The 24,136-nt window shown below is 40.4% G+C and overlaps 1 protein-coding gene across 1 annotated transcript in view; it reads left to right on the forward strand.

Annotated features, from left to right (window-relative positions):
- SPTBN1 (spectrin beta, non-erythrocytic 1) overlaps positions 1-24,136 on the forward strand; it is a 2,377,138-nt gene that overhangs the window by 1,555,299 nt on the left and 797,703 nt on the right. Inside the window, exons 20-21 of the mRNA XM_044055150.1 lie at positions 14,749-15,012; positions 23,825-24,049. Coding sequence (XP_043911085.1) covers positions 14,749-15,012; positions 23,825-24,049 — 489 coding nt within the window. The remainder of the gene's footprint in view (positions 1-14,748; positions 15,013-23,824; positions 24,050-24,136) is intronic.

The raw sequence follows: 24,136 nt of genomic DNA on the forward strand, positions 1-24,136 counted from the left end.
TTGACTTACCAAGTACATCTGCAGGCACAATTCCTGCCAGGAAAGGGAAACACTGTAGCAGACGAACTAAGTAGAAACTTCATGGATCCCCACGAGTGGCAGCTGGATCCACAAGTCTTCAGCATGATAACAAGGAAATGGGAATGCCCGGACATAGATCTATTTGCTTCCCCTCACAACTACCAACTAAAAAGATTCTGCACAAGGACTTATCACAGACAAGCATTGAAAGTGGACACCCTATCTTTCAGCTGGAAAAACCTATCAGTATGTGCCTTTCCTCCACTGCCTTTCCTCCCCAAGGTACTCCTAAAGGTCAAACAGGAGAAGCCAAAGATGATATTGATTGCCCCAGACTGGCCCCGCCAGTACTGGTATCCAATCCTAAGGAACTTGTCTCCATGCCCAGCTTGGACCTTACCTCAAATATCTCATCTACTGTCCCAGCAAAACAGTCAGATCCTGCACAGCCAACTCAGTACTTTAAACCTGGCAGCATGGCGGATAATGTAGTCATACAAACCACACCTTTCAGTAAAGCTGTGATGGATGTCATTTTGGAATCCAGAAGGCCTAGCTAGTACTAGAAAATCTTATGCTGGAAAATGGAAGAGATTCTGTGCTTGGAACCAGGCACAAGGAACTGATGCAGCTGTACCAAATATTCCTCAGATTTTGCAATACTTAACTGAGATGCTGGACAAAGGCCTGTCTTTTTCATCAATTAAAATTCATACCTCTGCCATTTCAGCTCATTACAATATAGAGCCACCAATCTTTTCTCATCCTTTATTAAAGCAGTACCTCAGAGGAGCCAAAAATGTAAGGCCTCCAAGGAGATCACCAATACCGGCATGGGACCTGAACTATGTCTTGGAAAAACTCACCCTGCCTCCTTTTGAGCCAGCTGCTACTGCTGATATAAAGTTTTTATCTTGGAAAACAGCTCTTCTCCTAGCAATAACTTCTGCAAGACAAGTTTCAGAGCTACAGGCACTCATGGCTGTGGAACCTTTTATAATTTTTTATCCAGACAGGGTGTCTCTGAGGACAAACCCAACATTTATGCCTAAGGTGGTGTCCAGTGTGGTTCTTAACCAAAATATTTATCTGCCAACTTTTTATCCAAACCCACAGAACAAGGTGGAGAATTCTGCATTCTTTGGGCGTGCACAGACGGCTTAGATTCTACTTGGACAGAACCAAAGTTTTCAGGAAGACAGAGCAATTACTAGTGGCATATGCTGCAGGATCACAAGGAAAGGCTATCTCAAAGCAGACTATTTCAAAGTGGATAGGCCACTGCATTCATTTCTGCTATTTACACCATGACAAGTCAGAGCCTAAGGGCATTAGGACACATTCAATCAGAGCTGCAGCCACTTCAGTAGCCTTTCTCAGGGGAGTACCAACCAAAGACATTTTAGAGGCTGCTACTTGGAGTTCAGTGCACACCTTTACAAAGCACTATCATCTGCCACTCTACTGTAAATCCAGGGCAAGCTTTGCCACTGCAGTTCTGCAGGGCCTCATAGCCGCTCCTAATGCTGTTTAGCTCCAGCCTGCCAACCATAGCTTTGGGACTCTACCCAAATGTAATGACTGCAACAGTGAAACACGTAGAACATAGTACAGTTGTGTACACTTACCATAAATGTAGATGTTCGAGTGTATTTACTGTTGCAGTCCAGGTTACCCACCCACCATCCCCCTTTTTTCTGCTGGAACTTTTCTTTCTCTGATTTATACAAACTATGTGGTGTATTTGCTGGTAGATGAAGGTAAAGTTTATATTGGTGTATGTATTTTTATATATATATATATATAAATTTTGGCTACCCTTTTAGGGGGCACCTGACATCTGGGGCAAGAAAACCTGAAGAAAATGGCGTCAGCTGCTGCTTTTATACCCCTGACGACCTGACGTCAGGGAAGGGGCGACAGCAGTTGACGCAGGACCCAAGACTTTGGAATTCAGGCCGACTGAGGGCAATCTGCCAGCAGGATTACCCAAATGTAATGACTGCAACAGTGAATGCACTCGAACATCTACATTTATGGTAAGTGTACACAACTGTACTTTTCTGCTTCTCTGCAACACTGTACCTGGAAGACTGTCTTGTTGCTTTCTCGTACTTCTGCTTGGAGGGTTTTTGAGCTTTAGGCCCTTAGGCCATTCCTTTTTTTTTAGTTTTTATTTTTTTTTCACAGAGACAGGGTGTCTCTTCATACTAATCACTTGTTTATGCCCAAGGTTGTTAATGAGTTGTCCTTAAATCAGACAATAGAACCCCCTTCCTTTTTCATTCTCCTCATTCTGCTAGTCAGAGGGTCTTGCATACCTTGGATTTGCACAGACAGCTCAAGTATTATTGGATAAAACTAATGCCATTCATAATTCTGACCATCTTTTTGTTTCTTTTCATCCCAGGACTTTGGGTTTGGCTGTTTCTGAGCAAACCATCTACTGGATATTTAAGGTCATTTCATTTTGTTATTCTTTTCATGGTAAATGTCTGTCTGTTAAAGTTAGAGCTCATTCCACTAGGCTGTTGCCTCTTCTGGTGCTTTCTTCCAGGTTTAAATGCCAATTCCAGCCTTGAAGTTGCTACTTGGTCCTCAGTGCATACCTTTACTAAGCATTATAAATTGGATATGATTTTTAAGGTCAGAGCAGGTTTTGCATGGGTTTATTTAGGGCTCTTCCTAGCCTTACACCTCCCACTCCTTTTCTTGAAGTTTTGTACTCTCCCTATGGTGAAGAATACTGTAACAGTGATATAGAAGGGCATAGTACAGTTCTGTAAAGTCTTACCTTAACAGTAGATTCCTTCTCTTTACTGTTGGAGTATTCAGTCCCTCCCTCCATCCCCCTTTTTTCTTTTGGGTTTTAATTTGATTACCTTCCTGGATGAGGGCATCCCCTTTTCCATCTGCGTTTTTTCCCTTTGGATGTGCATCGACATTTTTTGTCCTGTGGAGACTTCTGTTCTTGAGCAGTTCAGCTCTGGGTAACTGTGTCAATACCTCACCTTTACGCCTTATATCTTGTGTGGGGAGTGTATGGGTGATGTACGATGAATGCAAGATCTAAAGGCTTTAGTATAATGGCCAGTCGTTTGTCTGTCCTTGGCAGGAGATCCCTATGGTAAAGAATACTGCAACAGTGAAGAGAAGGACATATACTGTTACAGTAAGATTTTACACAACTGATTTTTCACTTGTCATAGGTTCCACTAAGTTTTGTTACTGCTGTCTGTTGCCTTGGACATGCTAAAAACTTTTTGTGTCCTGAAGCTGTTATCTATACTCAGTTGTTTAATAAAAGAAATAGTAGCTTAGCAGCCTTCGTTATCTTGTGCATATTATCAAAATACTCCTTTGTTTTCCCTTAAACAGTGTGCAGTTGCTTTTGTCTTGTTTGTGAGATTTCCTTTATTCTGCAATACATCAGCATCTGTCACCCTTTCTAAATAGCTCCTATTACTTCTTTCTCACATCTCTTTCTTGTGTATTTCTACCATAGTTTAACTTAATTTTATCCCACTCACTTCCTTTTCCCTTCTAAAAACATTTCTGTATTCCTTAGTAACTCAAGTAATCCCTCTCTTTTTAACAAATAAGTAGGAAGGCACCATTGTCTAATTTATTCCTTCATTACCTTGCATCTCTGTCAAAGTTTTTACCACTGCATGGTCTGAAATATTTACTGAATGTATGTAAAACTTTCAATTAAATACACTTGTTCCTGTGAAATATAGCTTTTGTCCAGTATATCCCAGTTATTGTTCCTTGGATAATGAGATGTACATTTTGTCTGAGTTCCTAGTACTGAATTCACATCTTCCGTACCATTTTTCTGTATATTTGCTAAGAAATTTACCCTCTCTATTTCCATTCAAAGTCCCTCTGATGCATCCTCACTATTACAAAGCAAGTTTCAGTTCCCAGCCATAAATTATATTCCCTAGTGAAAGCTGATTATTTCTCCCCAAAATTTCTGAAGTTCCATCATAGCAGTTTTTGGTGGAATATAAGTCTGTCAGCATAATCCTTTTCCCTTACCGGTAGCCCCTTTTTACCACACATCTGCCATTGTTATATTTTCCCCTCTTCTATCACTGTTGGAGACCTTCTAACAATCAGTATTTTTATTCCCCCTTTTCTTTGCTGAATATTCATCCTGAAAAGCTTTTTTAATCAAATTCACATGCTCATTTCTATCTAAGTGTGTTTCTGGAGATACCAGTATTTGCACCTTACATTTCTTAATATAGTTCAATACTCTTGCATTTTGTCTATACCTGTAAAGCTATTTACATTCCATGATAAAAATGGAAAAAGTAGCCATTATGATAGAAAGCTATTGCTTCTGCCTATTATACATGATACTTGTTTGAATCGGTGGTGGTGCTGAAGTTGATTATCTGTTCCTTTCTTACCTTTATTTCCCTCCCACATATGAAAAACAGCCATAAGAAAAACTACAGTGGCTGCCTTTAACTAAATAAATTGAAGTGTACACTATTACATTAATTCATTCACTCCTGTGTCATGACTTGAAGGAAGTTCTCAGAAAGGCACTTAAAGCTCCATTCAAAATGACAGTGACTTCCTATCATGCCTGCAAGAGCGTGTGTTCACTTTTTCTTCTAGGTATTTCTTTATATCCTTTAAGACTTAATGCTGCTGTTCAATAGTGCAACTATGCATCTGTAAGACGGTTCTATAAACAATACACATTTTATAGTTCTATAAAAATATACTACACATTTGAATTTTTAAAGAAAAAAAACTTTTTCTTACCTGTTTACTTGCTGGATATACCCCTTGGAAGTACATGCTGCACACCTCTATAAAAGTTGCTCAAGCGTATCAATCAGTTTTAAGTGTTCTGTTCTGTATTTTGTTTAGAAAGTACAGAAAATACAGCATTAATTACTTTAATTTTCAACTACCCTATGGTATTGCAACTCTGTGTTGATTAGAATGCAGGTAGGAGATGGCCATAATCCTGACCTCACTGCTGTAATACTCAGTGGGTTGCACAGACATCTGTCCATGACTGTTTAAAAAAAACACTTGCTTCTGCTTGCATGCATGTTTGAATGTCAGGTTTAATATTTTTAGAAATGCAAGATAATGTAAATCTCAATTTTCTAACAGCTTTGAAAGAAATAAAAGGCTCTATTTCAAATCTGCCCCTGATTATGGATTATGGGTTTTAGCCCCCATTACTTTTTGGCTTTAAAATCAATAAGTAATATCCTACAACACAAATCGTTCACAATGATACAATTATTATGCTATAGTATCTTCTTAATCTCTGCCACCCTTTCCCTAAAGTTAAGATAGTCAATTGATTTCTGTTTTTATCATAACTTTTTTGTGTTTGTGTGTGTGTGTGTGTGTGTGTGTGTGTGTGTGAGTGAGTGAGTGAGTGTGTGTGTGTGTGTGTGTGTGTGTGTGTGTGTGTGTGTGTGTGTGTGTGTGTGTGTGTGTGTGTGTGTGATACATATATGTGTGTGTGTGTGTGTGTGTGTGTGTGTGTGTGTGTGTATATATATATATATATATATATATATATATATATATATATATATATGGGTCTATATTACAACATCGAAGTTTCAGAAATTTGAATGTTCTAATATTGACCTGTAATAAGCGAAAGCTGAAAATAGCGAAGTTTCAGAAAACCAAATTCTTTCCTAGGGAAAGAATTTGGTTGTCCGTTCCTGTTGTTTAGCTATTTTTAGCTCTGCAGTGGAAAGTTATGGGTCGGGTTCAGGTAAGTGTGCGATTGTGTGGATGTGAGGGTTAGGTGAGTTATGGTTAGGGCACGGGTCAGGTAAGTGTGTGAATGTGTGGACGTGAGGGTTAGAGTGGGGTAGGTGAGTTAGGGTTAGGGCACGGGTGAGGTGTGTGTGCGATAGTGACGGACATTAGGGTTAGGGTTTGGGTTAAGGTAAGTGGGTAGATAGTGGTGTATGTACAGTTTAGTGTAGGTTTAGATGTAAGATTTTAGGTGTATTTTTGTGGATTGCTGTTTGTTTGGTGTGTTTGTGTTGTGTGTATGTGTTTTGGAATAGCAAATTTTTTTCCCTAGGAAAAAATTTGCTGTTCTGAATTTTCGATGTTATCAGTTTTCAGTTAGTAGAGGTCGATATTAGAGCATTCGAAGTTCTGAAACTTCGATGTTCTAATATAGACCCCATATATATATATATATATATATATATATATATATATATATATATATATATATACATATGTGTGTGCAGTGATGGGCGTAATCTATTACAATAGGTAATATATTACTGTAATATATTACAATTTCTAGTAAGTAGAAATATAACTAGTTACTTTTTCAAAATAGTAACTAGTAATAGTAATATATTAATTTTTTTTAGTAACTAGTAACTTAAATGTGAGGTACTTTTGAGTTACTTTTGCTTAAACCAGTGGTTCTCAACATGGGTGATAAAGCCTCCTAAAGGGGGATGTAAAACATCCGGGGTCCCTATATAGTATGAATAGTAATCCGATATTAGGAGGTAATAAACACTTTGAAGTGGCAATTTAGATAAAAAATTACAACATAATGTTTGCACAGCTCACAGCACGTGGCATTTATAACAGATCATTAGAATTAGTCTGGAGCAAAATTGTCTTCATTTTTTTTAGCACTGCAAGGAGGTGAAAGCTAATGCTGACCAAATTCCAGCCCTGCCCTTGTGTTGTGGGACTCTCACCCACTAAAACATCCCCTAACACTGGATAATTCTAGCCTGCTAGAAATCATATCCTTACCTTGCAGTATAATAAATGGCATTGGTTCTTCATACCACCATCAGTCGGAATCAAACTGAGTTGAGTACCCGATGCCCCGACCCATTGCACCAAGCAGGACGCTTCCTGTGGATCTATGATCAACCAACTTTTGTCCTGACAATATTTTATGTTCTATTTAAAATTCTTTTCAGGTTTCGATTTTTAGGTGCTGAAAATAGACAAAATGTGATAGTTTTTTATAGGTCTTGTGCTGCTGGCTGGTTTGGTTTAATTAGTATCTGTGACTCTCTAGCTATAAAGACTAGTCTTCTTCATCTCCTTTCAGCTGCACCCATTAGGGATCACCACGGTGGATCCTCAGTCTGCAGAACAAGTGGCAGTGGTGTTTTACATTGTTGAGTTGCCAGCCCAGCACTCAACCTTCTTCAGAAGGCACACGCATGCACACACTCACACCTAAAGCCAATTTAGAATGTCTAATCCACCTGCAGCATGTCTTGGGAATGTGGGAGGAAACCAGAACACCCTGAGGAAACCCACTCGAACACAGGGAATGTAGATTATAGTGTGTGTGTTGTACTTTTAAAGCCACTGTAGTTCATGGGCACATGCACAGAAAGTACTGAGCACATGCCAGCAGAGCGCCATTTTGTGTAAGCAGCTGGAGTAAAAGCATCTATGTGTGTAGCAGTCAGTCAGTCAGCTAATTTAAGTTTTATGTTCTAGTCATCCATCCTGATGTGTTTGTGTGTAATAAATATCTTAAATGAACACCCAAGTCTTGTCATCTTATTTGAATACACAAGACTAATGACATGTTCTCAGAATGGGATCCAAAGTCAAAACTTCTTAAAACCATGAGGCGGACAGTCAGAAATGGAGGAATATACAAGAGTGGCTCAAACGACTACAAACGACTTGTAAACACGTCGGAAAATATTTCCAGGTTCTTAAATTTATTTAAATGATTTTTCCCTCAATGAATATAAAGCAAAGTATTCCAGACAAATTACTGAATAAACAAAATGTTCAAAATTGCGACATGCTGAAAAAAGTACTTGAAATAATTATGTAAACATTTGAAACAATATCAGAATCTTATAAAATGTTCAAAAAGGAGAAAACAACTTTATTTTTTCACGATGTACTTACTACTTTTTCACATTAACTAAAGCTATTCAAGTATCTAAAGTGTGCAAAGTGTTTGCAGTGTGTGCAGTATTGCAGTACAGTCTTTTCAAAGAGTACAGTTATTTCAGAGAGTCTGTTGTACAGCTGAATATAATTACAAGTACTTGTTGTGTGTTTGACACTTATTTGGTATGGCAAAGGAATTGCACAGACCTGATCAGCTTGTGTTTGATAATAATATTGCTACAAACTGGAGAGTGTTTGAGCAAGAATATGATATTTTCATACAGGATGCTTTTTCAGATAAAGACACACATGCAAAAGCATTTATTCTGCTCAATTTAGCTGGTTCAGAAGCCATTGAGAGAGAACATTCATTTGTGTATGCATCTGCAGTTTATGCAGAGAAGGGGGAAGACTGCCATATTGTGATACAGGCTGAAACGCGGGAAGAATCTTGAGTGCTTAAAACATAATCTTAGAGAAATGTGCAACCCTCAAATGAATATTATAGTGGAAAGGCACTGTTTTACACAAGAGACCAAAAGCCAGGTGAAACTTGTGCAGCATATATAACTGACTTGAGAAACAAGTCAAAAATGTGCAGATTTGGTGATCTGAGAGATGTTGATAAAAGACAAGCTTGTGTGTGATGTTAATAATGATGCAGTGAGAAAGATTTTGCTGTGAGATAGTGATTTAAATTTAAGCAAAACCGCAGAGATTTGACAGATATATGATCTTATAGAAAAGTTCATTAATCTTCTTCTTTCGGCTGCTCCCATTAGGGGTCGCCACAGCAGATCAACTGTTTCCATTTCTTCCTGTCCTCTGCATCTTGCTCTGTCACACCAGCCACCTGCATGTCCTCTCTCACCACATCCATAAACCTTATCTTAGGCCTTCCTCTTTTCCTGTTACCTGGCAGCTTCATCCTTAGCATCTTTTTTCCCAATATACTCTGCATCCCCCTCAGCACATGTCCAAACCAGTGTAATCTTGCCTCTCTGGCTTTGTCTCCAAACCTTCCAACCTGGGCTGACCCTCTCATATACTTATTCCTAATCCTGTCCATCCTCGTCACACCCAGTGCAAATCTTAACATCTTCAACTCTGCCACGTCAAGCTCTGACTCCTGCCTTTTTGTCAGTGCCACTGTCTCCAACCCATATAACATAGCTGGTCTCACTACCCTCTTGTAGACCTTCCCTTTCACTCTTACTGGTACTCATCTGTCACAAATCACTCCTGACACTCTTCTCCACCCACTCCATCCTGCCTGTACTCTCTTCTTCACCTCTCTTCCACACTCACCATTACTCTGAACTGTTGATCCCAAGTACGTAAACTCATTCACCTTCGCCACCTCTACTCCCTGCATCCTAACCATTCCTCTATCCTCCCTCTCATTCACACACATATATTCTGTCTTAGTCCTGCTGACCTTCATTCCTCTTCTCTCTAGAGCATATCTCCACCTCTCCAGGGTCTCCTCCACCTGTTCCCTACTCCCACTACAGATCACAATGTCATCTGCAAACATCATAGTCCACGGGGACTCCTGTCTGATCTCGTCTGTCAACCTGTCCATCACCATTGCAAATAAGAAAGGGTTCAGAGCTGATCCTTGATGTAATCCCACCTCCACCTTAAACGCATCTGTCACTCCCACCGCAGACCTCACCGCTGTCACACTACCCTCGTACATATGCTGTACCACTCTTAACATACTTCTCTGACACTCCCGACTTCCTCATACAATACCACAACTCCTCTCTAGGCACCCTGTCATATGCTTTCTCTAAGTCTACAAAAACACAATGCAACTCCTTCTGACCTTCTCTGTACTTCTCCATCAACACTCTCAGAGCAAACATCTCATCTGTAGTGCTCTTTCCTGGCATGAAACCATACTGCTGATCACTAATCATCAATTCCCTTCTTAACCTAGATTCCAGTACACTTTCCCATAACTTCATGCTGTGACTGATCAGTTTAATCCAAGTACATTAATATGCTTATGAATGATAAGAACATGCTTGCAGCTTCTTCCAGCATGAATGTTGATAGTATGCAGCACACTACAGCTGACATTTGGAACCATCAGAATTGTAGTTTGTTTAGTGTCACCACCCACTGGATCGACTGTGACACACTTCCAAGAAAGTCAGCTGCTTTATCATGCTGCAGATTACAGGGAAGGCATACATATGATCTCATAGCATCAACTCTTGAGAGCATTCCCATCAAGTACAAGATAGATCAAAAGGTGTATGCAACAATTACTGACAATGGCAGCAGTTTTGTAAAGGCTTTCACTGTCTTCTCAGAATGTGAGAGATCTGAGACTACAAGCATTCTGTCCCAAGATGAGGATGATGACGGTGAAGTTGTTTACAACAGTGTGCCAGCAATACTGAGTCAGTCAGGGCAAAGCAAGAACACCTATTCACTGCCTCCCCATCTGAGATGTGCAGCACACACATTGAATGTAGTTGCCATGCAAGATGCTGAATCTGCTTGTAATGATGCACAATATAAAAAGATTATATAAAGGACCATGGCCAAATGCTATGCTGCTTGGAACAAGGCTTAGTCACATCACCCAAGCTGCTGAGGTGGCTCGAAATAAGTGTGATCTGGCAATGATTATTCCCAATGCAACACAATGGAATCCCACTTTCTACACGATGGAGATAATTCACCTCATTGCAACTTAGGGTGAAGGCTTGCTGAATGAGATATGTGAACAGATTGGAATTGTTACCTTCAGGCCTGCAGAAATTACCTTTGTTGCTGAGTTTGTGCAAGCAATGCAGCCCCTGGCAGTGGCTCTGAACATCCTGCAGTCAGAGCTGAAAAGCTTCATGAGAACCCTGATCCTCACCGTTGCGTGCCTGAAAAACAAGTTGTCTGAAGCTTGTTATGACGCTAGTTGATGCTTTTCTTAAAGGCACTGAGGCTCTGTTCAATCACCGTCTGGAGTAGGAAGAGCTCATTCTGGCTAGTATAGTGCATCCACAGTTCTGTTTGTGATGGATGGTTGCTGAAGAGCAGAAACTCAGAGACAAGGCTCTGCTACTTGATGGCATGCAGAAACTGGATGAACCTGCACATGGGTCATATGAAACTTCTGTATTAATTGCTGAAGACAGCTTCTTCAGCTTCAAAGAATCAATGCCAGCCACTGTCAGCATATCTTCTCAGGCTGACCCTTCCAGACAAATGTCTTCTCTCAACAGTTACCCTATAGTCAAGAAGATATTTCTCAACACTAATACAGCTCTGCCATCTAGTGCACCCATTGAACGCCTATTCAGTCTTGGTGGACAAGTGCTGATTGCAAGAAGAAATAGATTCACTGATGAACACTTTGAAAAGTTTCTCCTTCTTCAAGCCAACAGAAATGTGTAGTAATTTAGTTATATAAAGTGATATTTTGGTTGATGTTGTGTTAACAGTCTTGTTAGACTTGTATGACATTTTCTGTAAGCATTTTTGCATCCTCCGCATTTGTTTTAGCAGATTAGCCTAATGTACCTTGTTGAAAATTTGATGGGTTGTAACTTATGGGTCTTGTATTGCTGGCTGTGCGTACTTTGGTTTTAGTATTACATTGTGACTCTGTCTATAATGACTAGCCTTTGGGATTTTGTAAACTGTAAAATACTATTCATTGTTATTGTAAACTGTGTATACAACTTTAATACACTCGTATTCATGTGCAGTAAGCATGTATTCCTTGCACACAAGCACTATGTGAGTAAATCTGAATATGAGAATTCATAAACTATACTTATGTAAAAGTAACTCAACAGTAACTAGTTACTTTACTTAGTAACTAGTAACAGTAATATATTACTTTTTTAGAAAAGTAATAGTAACATATTACTTTCACTTAAAAGTAACTAGTAATAGTAATTTATTACTTTTATAAGTAACTAGCACAAACAACACTGTGTGTATGGGTCTACTTCAAAACATTGAACTCTCATAACATTGAACTTCAAAACACTGGGACCATAACATCGAAAACCCAAAACAACGAAACCGCAGAACACTGAAATATTACATTGTAAGACTGAAAACTACAATGCATATGTAAATAACATCACCAAACTAACAAGCACACTTTTTACTACATTTGTGCAGTGGAGTAAGCCCCCCCCCCCGTAAATTTAATATAAATATAAACTCCAAGATTGCACTACAGTGGAAAAGTGTTAATTTCCTAACCTCACTGTAAACATGTCTAAATCATGTACCTGTATGGCCTAAAAACATGTACAGATTGGTGAAATAAACACTTTTCCCCCAATTCACTTTCCAGAACACTAACTAACTTAACTTCCATGAAAGCAACACATTCATTAGTTAACATTCTGTATGGTGATCATGTTACAGTGGGGTTAGGAAATTAATTTTTTTCCACTGTAGTGCAATCTAGGAGTTCGTATATTTAATTTACGGGGGTGTGTGGGGGGTACAGGGTGGCTTGTCCTTGTGCAGAAACATAGTAAAAAGTGTGTTTCTTACTTTGGTGGTGTTATACGTGGAGGGGATGTTATTTACATGTGCACTGTAGTTCGTTCTTTTGGGTTTTCCGTGTTTTGGGTTTTTGATGATATGGTCTCAATGTTTTGAATTTCAATGTTATCAGATTTCAGTGCTTTGAAGTAGAGAGAGAGACAGAGACAGAGACAGAGACAGAGACAGAAGTCTCACTCCAGAAAAGCTGGCACAGTTCAATCTGCTGACTTTTGATCAACCGTACTGGTTTTTCTATTAGTTGATGAAACAAAGTTTCATTGTAACGGCATGCACCTGTATGTATGTATGTGTGTGTATATATATTTGTATATATTTATATATATATATATATAGCTTACTATCAAAATCTTGACGTTAAAAACAATCTGTTTTTAACGTCAAATCACAATGCCAAATCCACGCATATACTAATGAGATGTAAATGCTGAATATGATAAACGAATTCAGCAGATTCAACATTTACATCGAATATTGAACGGGATGTCTGCATAAGAGTTAAGGTATATCTAGCTCCTACTCTGGAGTTCACTGTTTTGTGGGGGGGGGGCTGTGCCCCCCCACACCCCCTGCTAACTGTATATTGCAACTCCAAGATCGCACTGCAGTGAGGAAAGGGATGGATTTCCCAGTCTGCATTGTACCATAATCTGTGCTCATAACATTGAGGTCCTATCAGCGAATGCACAGAGGCATTCGCTATGAACTCTCTTGCTCAATTAATGTTTGGCAACATGGAAAGCATCCAGCCGCCGTTCGACATTCCCATGTTTGCCGAATGTTAATTCCATCTTTTGATGGTAAACATATATATATATATATATATATATATATATATGTATATATATATATATATATATATATATATATATATGTGTGTGTGTGTGTGTGTGTGTACATGTGTGTGTGTACATGTGTGTATGTGTGCGTATATGTATGTATATATATATATATATCTATATATATCTATATATATCTATATATATATATATATATATATATATATCTATATGGTATATATATGGATCTAGAACTAACTGAGCGAAAGTTCAATAGTCCGAATCCATAATACCCAAACGCACTTTAACGAAAGCGCTTTCACCAAAAAAGCGCTTTCATTAAAGTCCGTTCAAAATAAACACTAAATCTTCTTTTATGCAGGGGGGCAAGCCCCCCTGCACCCTTATGGGGGCTGTGTCCCCCCACACCCCCTACTTTTATATTCTCACTCCGAGGTCGCACTACAGTAGGGAAAAGGGAATTCTCCCTTAACCACACCGTAGTGCGACCGGCACAACCAGCATACAATAACTGAAAGTGCTGCTTCGGTGAACAGCACTTTCGGTTATGTATGTTCGGTGATTTCTGCTTCGGCAAAAAGTGCCGTCGGGGATCTGTATGGATCCCATATATATATATATATATAATATAAAATACTGAAGGGGGCTTTTATAATAGGTCTGATGAGGGCCAAGTACAGTGGTATGATGACCTCTCTGGACCTAGAAGCCATGGCGTTGCTTATAAGTTGCGCAGCATAGAAGGATTTACTTATTACCTTGGGCACATACTGTTCAAAGGCTAGGTTACTAGCTAGTGAATAACCTATTAAGCGTGTTTTATTGGTGACGTAGTTACCCTAAGTGGTAGACTTCCCAAAAGGTACTATAATGCATTTTTTGGTATTATGTTTTATGTCATGGCCTTGGCACCATATATTTTTCTGTATTAGAGTTATTCTCATCCTGGGGAAGGGTAATCACTCAGATAAGAAGAGGTGAGATAGAAAATGATGATATATAATCAGTTAGGAACATATGAAATTTCTTTGGAAATTTGGAAGGTAGGAAGGAGGGAAGGTAGTGATACAGATCCTGAATGTGTTTTTGTTTTTTTTTTTTCTGTTTTTTTTTTAATAATAATTCAGAAGGGGGAACTGTCAGCATCTTGATGCAGTGCTGTGGAGGCTGTATTACCAAAAAAGGTAAAGACCATTCAGAACCATTTTGATTTTAAACCTTGATTAAAGTGTCTGTATCTATATGTAGTAGAATGTGGGTCAGTCTCTGGGCTATGTAATGCCTAGGGCACTGGAAATGTGGTATAAATTTGGCAACTATGTAGGTGACAGTTGGCATGTATGTGGAGCCACTACAGACCGTAGATATTCTTTGTCAGCATCTGTTTGTATATGTAACATGAAGTATAAGCTGCCAGTTGAGAATTATCTTTCTAGATATTTCTTACTAATTACTAGGTCTCCTTGTTTTTTAGGATGGGGCAGTACTCATCACAGAGAAGCCTGAGACGGAACAAGTAGTGAAGGAGAAGTTAACTACATTGCATAGAATGTGGCAAAACCTGGAATCTACCACACAGACCAAGGCACAGTGTCTCTTTGATGCCAACAAGGCTGAGCTCTTTACACAAAGCTGTGCTGATTTGGATAAATGGCTGAATGGTTTAGAGACCCAGATACAATCAGATGACTATGGGAAGGACCTCACAAGTGTTAACATCTTGTTGAAAAAGCAGCAGGTAGGGCCCATACACTGTAATAGCAGCACGACTTTATATTCTCTTCAGCAAGCATCAGCACATCTGAAATGATGGTATTCATTCACAACAATAACTTGAATTATGTTTGCCGTTGCCCTGTTAATATTCACTGAAAGTGAAATGCATAATTTATTTTACAACTGGTGGTAACTTTCTTAACCTTATTTTTGGATGCTGTGAGGAGTTTTTCTTAAACTGGCCATGTCCACTGTGAGGACTGAGTTTCATGTAATTGCAACTGGTGCTGTTTACACAGCATAACTGCGCTGTATCTTTATTTCTGGAAATGATCAGCCAGCAATCACTGTAAAAATCAGTTTCTAGCATTTCTATATTTTTATTTTGTTTAGAGGTTTTACAAACTGTCTGGTTTTAGAGATGAAACTGTGACTGGTTTGTTGTGCCAGTTTATGAAAACATTTGACAAGTAAATGTTTAGTTCTTTGTTTGGAAGCATCCCTTACTTAACAGGAACAGTATTTGCACAGAAAGTTGACTTTGCCATTTCACATTTAAGTTTATTTATCAAAACTCCTGTTTAGTGTTTTTTGTTTTGTTTTTTTTCTAGACCAGCCATCCTCAAGCTCTGCATGCTTTGTAATCCAGTCCTTCTTTTAACTCTAACCCAGAACAGAAAATTTGTTTAGTCTTCTGAAGAGTAACCCTTATTGCTGATTTTGCCCTTCTACACTTTAGATATATAGCCTGGCCTCATCCATTTTGTAGAGACACTTTTCTCATGTTATTGTCCTGTGCCTTTCTTGTAAACTATACAGCAAATTATGATGCCATCCTAGTCAAACTTTTCCTTTTACTGTTGCAGTGTTAATTTCTCTGTTGACAATGTAATACATTTCTAAAGTGTAGGGTCTGTCAGGATAACTAATAACAACTGAAATTTCCTGGTGGATCTTAAGAATCTTTAACAGTCTCTTCCTAGTCAAGTGGAGCAGAAAGGGTAAACTAGCTGGTAGGTTGTTAATAGCTTTTTAAGCATATAGGACCCAAGCCTCTCAAGGCAAATTATCTTAACTTACCTCAATGCCATGTGCAGAGTGATCACATTGCCCTGATGAGAGGTATTAACAAGGTCTCTGACTAGAGTTATGTTCATGTTGAAAGGTTCTCAAGACTAGTATCTGGAAGCCCAAGGTAAATGGCATTGTAATAGCCCATATCAGAGGAAACCATGCCGTATAAGACTGTGGTAATTTTCTCAGATAAACATGATGATTTCACTATTACCACTACTCGCTCCCTAAATACAGTTGCTGCTAGTCTTGATTTGAGTAGTTGTGTCATAATCAACTAAAAAAATTGTAAATCTATGGATGTTTAAAATAATATTTTTTTCATTTTTAAAATGCATTAAGTTGTGGTACGATATCTCAAAGTATTAGGTGTAAAATAAAACAACATTATTCTGCAACAGGAGCTATTTATGTTGGCATTTAAGGAAAATTGGGTCTTATACACAGGATGATGGTGTGATTTATCCTAGAGAGTCTCATGTTTAGTTAGAAAAAAAAGTGGCAACTTTTGTGACAGTGAGTCAGCCAGGAGATATGCAGATCCTGTACCCTACTCAAAAAGTCTAGTGTGTTTCCTTTGTAATTTTAGGGGAATGAGGAGCTTTCAGATACCTGATAGATGCATGCAGTATTGTAACCTTCAACTTGATGGAGTTGATCTTTAGATGTTCATCGTGCATACAGCTGCAGTCATTACAGATGGGTTATCCTGCCGTCAGGCGGGTCCTCGGTCGGCCGAATTCCAAAGTCTAGGTCCGGCGTCAGTTGTCGTCGCTTCTTCCCTGACGTCAGTGCGGCAGGGGTATAAAAGAGGCAGCCAACGCCATTTTCTTCAGTCTTTCTTGCCGCGCGGTGCCCGAAGCAGAAGCAGTTCGCAAGTGCTGGTCGGCCAGTTCCTGAGATTTACGAAAGTATTTCAGCCGAAGTCTTCTTTAAAGCTAAGTACCCGTTGGGGAAACTTTTCTTGCCTCAGACCGATGTCAGACAAAGTTAATAATTGCATTTCTTCTGGGAAGCAAATACCGCATAAGGATTTTCACTCTTTCTGTATACCTTGCTTAGGGCCAGACCACGACGTCTCGGCCTGCCGTTTTTGTGCTAGGTTCAACAAGCGCACTATTAAGCGCTGGATGGAGTTCGCCCTTCATTATTTTGGCAAAAAATGTAATTATATCATGTGGTCGGATACACCGACGCCAGTTTTAAGCAAACGACGCAAAGACAAGGACCGCCATCCGAGGTCTGCACCGAGTACTGAGACCACGCTTAGGCCGACTACCGGTTCTCAGCGAGGCGCCTACGCAGCCCCTGACAACCGATGAAACTATTTTACCGGTGACTTCAGTACCCGAGGTCGCAGGCTCCTCGGCCTCCATTCCCACTGCAGATACCGACACCACTCTTGGCGGGGAAACTGAAAATTTAGTGAGGCCTGCCATTTTTGAAGGCGTCTTCAGGCCTACCACCTTCTCTATTAAATCCTTCACTAAATCTAAAGCTGCCATGAAAACTAAAAAACAGGGTCCTCAGACCTCCTCTCAAGGCCCCATGCCTAAAAGACAGATGCTTAAAATGGCTGAGGATTTGATAACTCTCATCACGGGTTCTCAACCCCCCTCTGACAAAAGACCCAGACTGGAGGAAGACTACCCTTCCTCAGACCAGGCTTCTATTACCTCAGACCATTCTGAGGACCAGGATTATGCCTATTCCCCTTTTGAAGACTCTGATGCTGAGGAGTCTATTCCCTCGGTCTCCCCCCCCTGAGGACTACTCTTTTGGGGAAACCCTGCATACATTGAGGGAGCACTTCCACTGGGAAGGCCAAGATTACTCAGATTCCAAGAAAAGGCTCAGGGAATTTCTACTGCTCCCCCAGCATAGGCCCCTGGCTATCCCTCCTGTTTTAGGTATTTTGGATGATGTGTACATAGAAGCCAGTCTTAATCCAGATTCTTTACCTCCAGCCCCTGTTAAACCAGACGGGTATTACCGGGTTCCTGATTCTCACCAGTTCCTTTATAAAAGCCATACTGCTGACCCAGAAACAATTTCACAGGGTCCCAAGGGAATAAAGGCCTCTACTGCTAAAAACCCTTTACCTTCAGAGAGAGATTCCAGAGCATTAGAAAGGTGGGGGAAAAAGGTGTATACATCTGCCACTTTAACCATGAGGGCATTAAACTGTCAATTTCATATGTTAAAGTACCAGCAGTTTTTGTTATCTCAGCTGAAAAGCAAAATGACACAAACAGAACAACCAGATTTGAAAGAGTTGCAGGATTTCTTGCATGGAGCAGAGCAAGTGAGTAAACATACCTTGCAGTGTGGTTTTGATGCTTTAGAGGCCTTATGTAGAGCTGCTGTCACGGGGTCTGTCATACGTAGGCATGCTTGGCTCAAAGAGCAAACCTTACCAGATCATGTCAAAGCAAAGTTATTAGATGCACCACTTCAAAAAGATGTATTGTTTGGTGTTAAAGCTGAGGAGGTACTAAAGAAAATGGAGGAAAAAGCGAAATCTATGCAAACAGTGAAAGATTTCTTGCAGGTGCAACCTCCACGCTTCAGCAGAAACTGGCCTTCAAAAAATTGGTCCTTTCCAGCCACGGACAGACCTCAAAGGGGCAGATACAGACGCCCAAGGGGTAGAGGACAACCTCAAGGATCTTACAGAGCTAGATAGTGGCAAGCACCAACCCCAAGAGGTGGAGAAGAGAAAACAGACACAATGACTTCCCCCTATGCCTGCCAAACAAAGCTATACTGGCAGCACCTTTGGGCGGAAAACTGGCATTATTTTCAAAAAACTGGCACATTGTTACAAAAGACAAATGGATTCTGGACAATATAGACAGAGGCTACAGGTTCCACTTTCACACCCTTCCAAAAATGAGAGGCTTGCCAAACCTGCCACAAAATCAATGGGCAGAGGCACAAAGACAAATTTCCGTTCTCATGGATATGAAAGCAATTCAAGAGGTACCTGCAAAAGAACAAGGTCAAGGTTTTTATTCCAGACTATTTCTGGTACCAAGGAAGGACAAAGATTGGAGACCCATCTTAGACCTATCCATCCTAAACACATATCTACAGGTGCCAAAATTCAAGATGCTCACATTACAGCAGCTTCTTCCCATGCTGGGCAAGGAGTCTTGGCTGGTAACGTTGGACCTCAAGGAGGCATACCTGCATGTCCCTATCAGACAAGATTGCAGAAGATACCTCAGATTTCTTGCAGGTTCAACCCATTACCAATTCTCTGCATTGCCCTTTGGCTTATCTACTGCACCCAGAGTGTTTACGAAATGCCTGGCATCAGTAATTGCCTTCTGCAGATAACAAGGAATACAAATCTACCCATATCTGGACGACTGCCTGATCCAAGCGGACAGCAAGGACATTCTATTGCAGCATCTGGCGTTTGTAATAAAACTGTTAAACTACCTGGGTGGGATACACAGTGAACAAAAAGAAATCAAAACTAATACCTTCTCAACAGATAATTTTCCTGGGTGCCAGCTTAAATACAACCACCCAGATGGCCTACCTCACGCCAGACAAACAAGGGCAACTGTCTCAATACTTCAACAAAATGGCAACTTTCACCAGACTAACTTTAAGGAAAGTCCTGCAGGCTCTGGGATTCATGGCATCTTGCATCCTACTAATACCATGTGCAAAGCTGCATATGAGGAAACTACAATGGTACCTAAAAAACTTATGGTCTCAACACAGCCACAGCTTGGAATCAATTATACCACTCATTCCATGCCTTCAAAAGGAATTTTTGTGGTGGGCTCAAGCATGCCAAAGAAACACAGGTCTCCCTTTCTGTTTACCTCAAGCAACTCAAATCATCACAACGGACGCCTCAGACTACGCCTGGGGAGCACACATGGCAGATCAGTGCATTCAGGGAAAATGGTCCCAAAAAGAGAAGCACCTCAACCAAAAGGAGATGCTAGCCGTGCAAAATGCTCTTATGACCTTCAAAGACCTACTCCATCCAGGCCAGCTATTGATAAGGACAGACAACACCACAGTCATGTGGTACATAAACAAACAGGGGGGAACTCATTCATACCCCCTGTGCAGGCAAGCCATGACCCTGTGGAACACAGCACTGGAATTACAAATTCAACTACAGGCACAATTCCTGCCAGGGAAGGAAAACACACTAGCAGACAACTTGAGCAGAAATATGACAGACCCACATGAATGGAAGTTGCATCCTCAAGTCTTCTCAAAGATAACTCTGGCATGAGGACAGCCAGACATAGATCTATTTGCTACCCACAGAAATTACCAGTTGGAAAAATTCTGTTCAAGGACCTATCATCCACAGGCCTGGAAAGTGGACGCACTCTCTTTCAATTGGACAACACTGACAGTCTATGCCTTCCCGCCTCTTCCTCTACTGACCAAAGTTCTATTAAAAGCCAGAGCAGAGAGGCCACAAATGATTCTCATTGCTCCAGACTGGCCATGACAGCACTGGTATCCTCTCCTAAAGAGCCTGACACACTCACCACCATGGATCCTACCTCTAGTTCCTTTTCTGTTATCCCAGCACAACTACAAAACCCTTCACAGCCAGCTCAAAACCCTAAATCTAGCTGCATGGAGAATACCTTAATTTCCCAACAGACTCTCCTCTCCAAGGAGGTGCAGGATGTCATCTTGGAGGCCAGAAGACCCTCTACTAGAAAAGCCTACTCTGCCAAATGGAAACAATTTTGTTCCTGGAATCAAGAAAAGGGCCAGAATCCTTGGGTAATAAATATACCTCAAATTTTACAGTACCTAGCTGAGATGTTAAACAGTGGCCTTTCCTTCTCCTCCATCAAGATCCACGCTTCAGCCATTTCTGCACAATACAATACAGATCCTCCTTTATTCTCACATCCTCTGTTAAGGCAGTTCCTCAGAGGGGCAAAAAATGTAAAACCCTCACGGAAACCACCAGTCCCAGCTTGGGACCTCAACTTCATATTGGAAAAGCTGACCCTGCCTCCCTTTGAGCCGGCTTCTTCAACAGAGCTACAATACTTGTCATGGAAAACAGCCTTCCTTCTGGCTATTACCTCAGCACACAGGGTTTCGGAGCTACAGGCCCTCATGGCTATGCAACCATTCATCATTTTCCATCAGGACAGAGTTTCCTTACGAACCAACCCTACCTTCATGCCAAAGGTAGTATCCAGTGTAGCTTTGAATAAAACTATTCATTTACCTACCTTTTATCCAAATCCACAGAACAAAGGGGAGAGACTACTACATTCCTTGGACATTCACAGACAACTTTGTTATTACTTGGACAGAACAAAGTCATTCAGGAAATCTGAGCAGCTATTTGTGTCCTATGCTACAGGTGCTCAAGGAAAGGCTATTTCCAAACAGACAATTTCAAAATGGATAGCCCACTGCATACGCTTTTGTTATTCATTTCATGGAAAATCTGTGCCTGTATACATCAGATCCCACTCCACCAGGGCTACAGCTACCTCTGCAGCTTTCCTCAGGGGGGTCCCTACCAAGGACAATTTGGAAGCAGCTACTTGGAGTTCAGTGCACACCTTCTCCAAGCACAACCACCTTCCACTATACTCAAAATCTAGAGCGGGCTTTGCCACAGCAGTCCTGCAGGGCATCCTAGCCCCTCCTAGTTCCACTTAGTGTCTACCACCCTTACTTAGCTTTGGGATTCTACCCATCTGTAATGACTGCAGCTGTATACACAATGAACATAGTACAGTTCTGTACCTACCATAAATGTAGATGTTCGAGTGCTCATACAGCTGCAGTCCAGGTTACCCTCCCTCCATCCCCTCTTAGGACAGGCCTTATGACAAACACGTTTATCATATAACCTATTTGGGGTATCCTTTCATGGTGTATTTGCTTGCAACTACTGCTTTTTTTGATTTATCTACATTGCATGTTTGCATAATATTATGTTTTGCCTTCCTTCTGGGGGCACCTGACATCTGGGGCAAGAAAAACTGAAGAAAATGGCGTCGGCTGCCTCTTTTATACCCCTGCCGCACTGACGTCAGGGAAGAAGTGACGACAACCGACGCTGGACCTAGACTTTGGAATTCAGCCGACCGAGGACCCGCCTGACGGCAGGATAACCCATCTGTAATGACTGCAGCTGTATGAGCACTCGAACATCTACATTTATGGTAGGTACAAAACTGTACTTTTTTCTGACGTCAGCTAGTTAGGATGTCCTCAAGCAGTCCCCCGCAATGTGATTTCTTTAGACTTTAAGGAGTGTTGTTGCTATTGGCTTGTGTGCCCTACAAAGCTTTATCTGCCTTTTTTTTGTCTTGCTATTAAGTGAGCGTGCTTGTGTGGGTTGGCATTTATTTCCTACAAGTGTCTACATTTTGAACTGTTCACTCCTGACTGCAACCTGATTTACCGTATTTGACTATAGTACCAAACCCTATCAGATTTGAGTAAACTGTTGTGGATGTTCATTTTTGCTGTTGTGCTTTTTTAAGTACTCTTGCTGGGAAATTGTTTACTGGTTTTGCTCTAGTGAGAGGAAATAGAACCAGACAGTTTCTAGGCTGCTTGTTGCTTTAAAACTTTAAAGAATGTTGCTAGTATTGGGCAGTTTCTTTTGATATTTTTCTGTCTTGCTATAACTCGGTCATGTGTGTGGTGCACAGTTCTGCTGCAGCCTGCACTGTATAGATGCAAATGATTTGATTTTAATTTTGTACATGTATGCTAGTTACATCCATACATTTTCCATAATTTTTCCAGTCATTCTTAGCTTCTCTTGACTGCTATGTGAGCCACAGGGTGTCATTATTAGTGTTTGTCTTGATTTGGATGGTGTACTTATGAGTGCTACATGCCTTCAAACATTTTCCATTATCTTCCATTCATATTATGTTCCCTTGTTAAACTTACCTGCACGAAGGTACAATGTGAGCTGTTAGGCACTGTTAGCTGTGCTTTATTTTACTGCTGCTATCCACCCTTGGATTCATTGTGAGCTGATGCATGCTGTGAATTGCTTTGGGTTTATTACTGTCATTGTTGCTACCATTGTGTTCTTCCTAATATTATTACAACACATTGTCACTGGAATGACCTCTCATGACTATATTTTCTTGCTTTATCATCTGTGATATTGTCTCTTACTTCCTGACTGCTTCTTTCCTAATTTTTTTTTTTTACTGCTTGTGATTCTTCCCAGTCTATGAATTCCTGAAATAGTTATCACTTCCTTTCTTTGCTAAATGTATAGTTTTCCAATAAGGAATATTAATTCTGTCATTCAGAAATCTGGTTCCCTTGCAGACCAATTGCAAACTATCCTGCTGGTGCCAACTTTCATTATTCCAGGCTGACACCAAATCCACATCAGATTTAAACTGTTTTGTGTTCTTTACCAGATTTTCAAACTCATTCTGAATTTCTTGGTTATGTAGTTGCCCAGGCTCATTCACCCTACTCCCCAAGCTCCTCTTGCATATCCAAAATCTTTTACCCAGCTAGTTAACTTTGTTGCCCAGTTGACCTTTTTACCCATAAGAATACTTTTACACTTTTGCAAGCATGGACCTGGCAAGCATCGCATTTCTTTGTTAGTAAAAGCCAAGTCCTTCAGTAGGAGCTTTCTTACCTTATGACTTGCATGCACAAAATGTTTTCTCCCTGTCTGTATTTGTGCCATCCTAAAGGATTGTCTGTTTTCCCTACATTAATCTAGTTCTTGTTGGATGTAATTTATGCAGATGCTTGAGAATCAGATAGAAGTGCGAAAGAAAGAAGTGGAGGAGCTGCAGAGTCAAGCCCAAGCTCTGCGTCAAGAAGGAAAAGATACAGATGAAGTAGATGGTCAACGAGTTATTGTGGAGCAACGACTAGTGCAGTTAATGGGCCCATTAAATGAGAGGAAGAAATACTTGTTTGCATCCAGGGAGATCCATCAGTTCAACAGAGATGTGGAAGATGAAATTGTGAGTATGTCATGTGCCATTATCGATTAGTTACAAAAGCTATGAAGTACAGTGCATAATGGTGTCATTTAAGGGATAAACTTTGTA

Source organism: Protopterus annectens, chromosome 1.part2 (assembly GCF_019279795.1).
Source record: "Protopterus annectens isolate FY-2018-M chromosome 1.part2, PAN1.0, whole genome shotgun sequence".
In the NCBI taxonomy this organism is placed as follows: Eukaryota; Metazoa; Chordata; order Ceratodontiformes; family Protopteridae; genus Protopterus; species Protopterus annectens.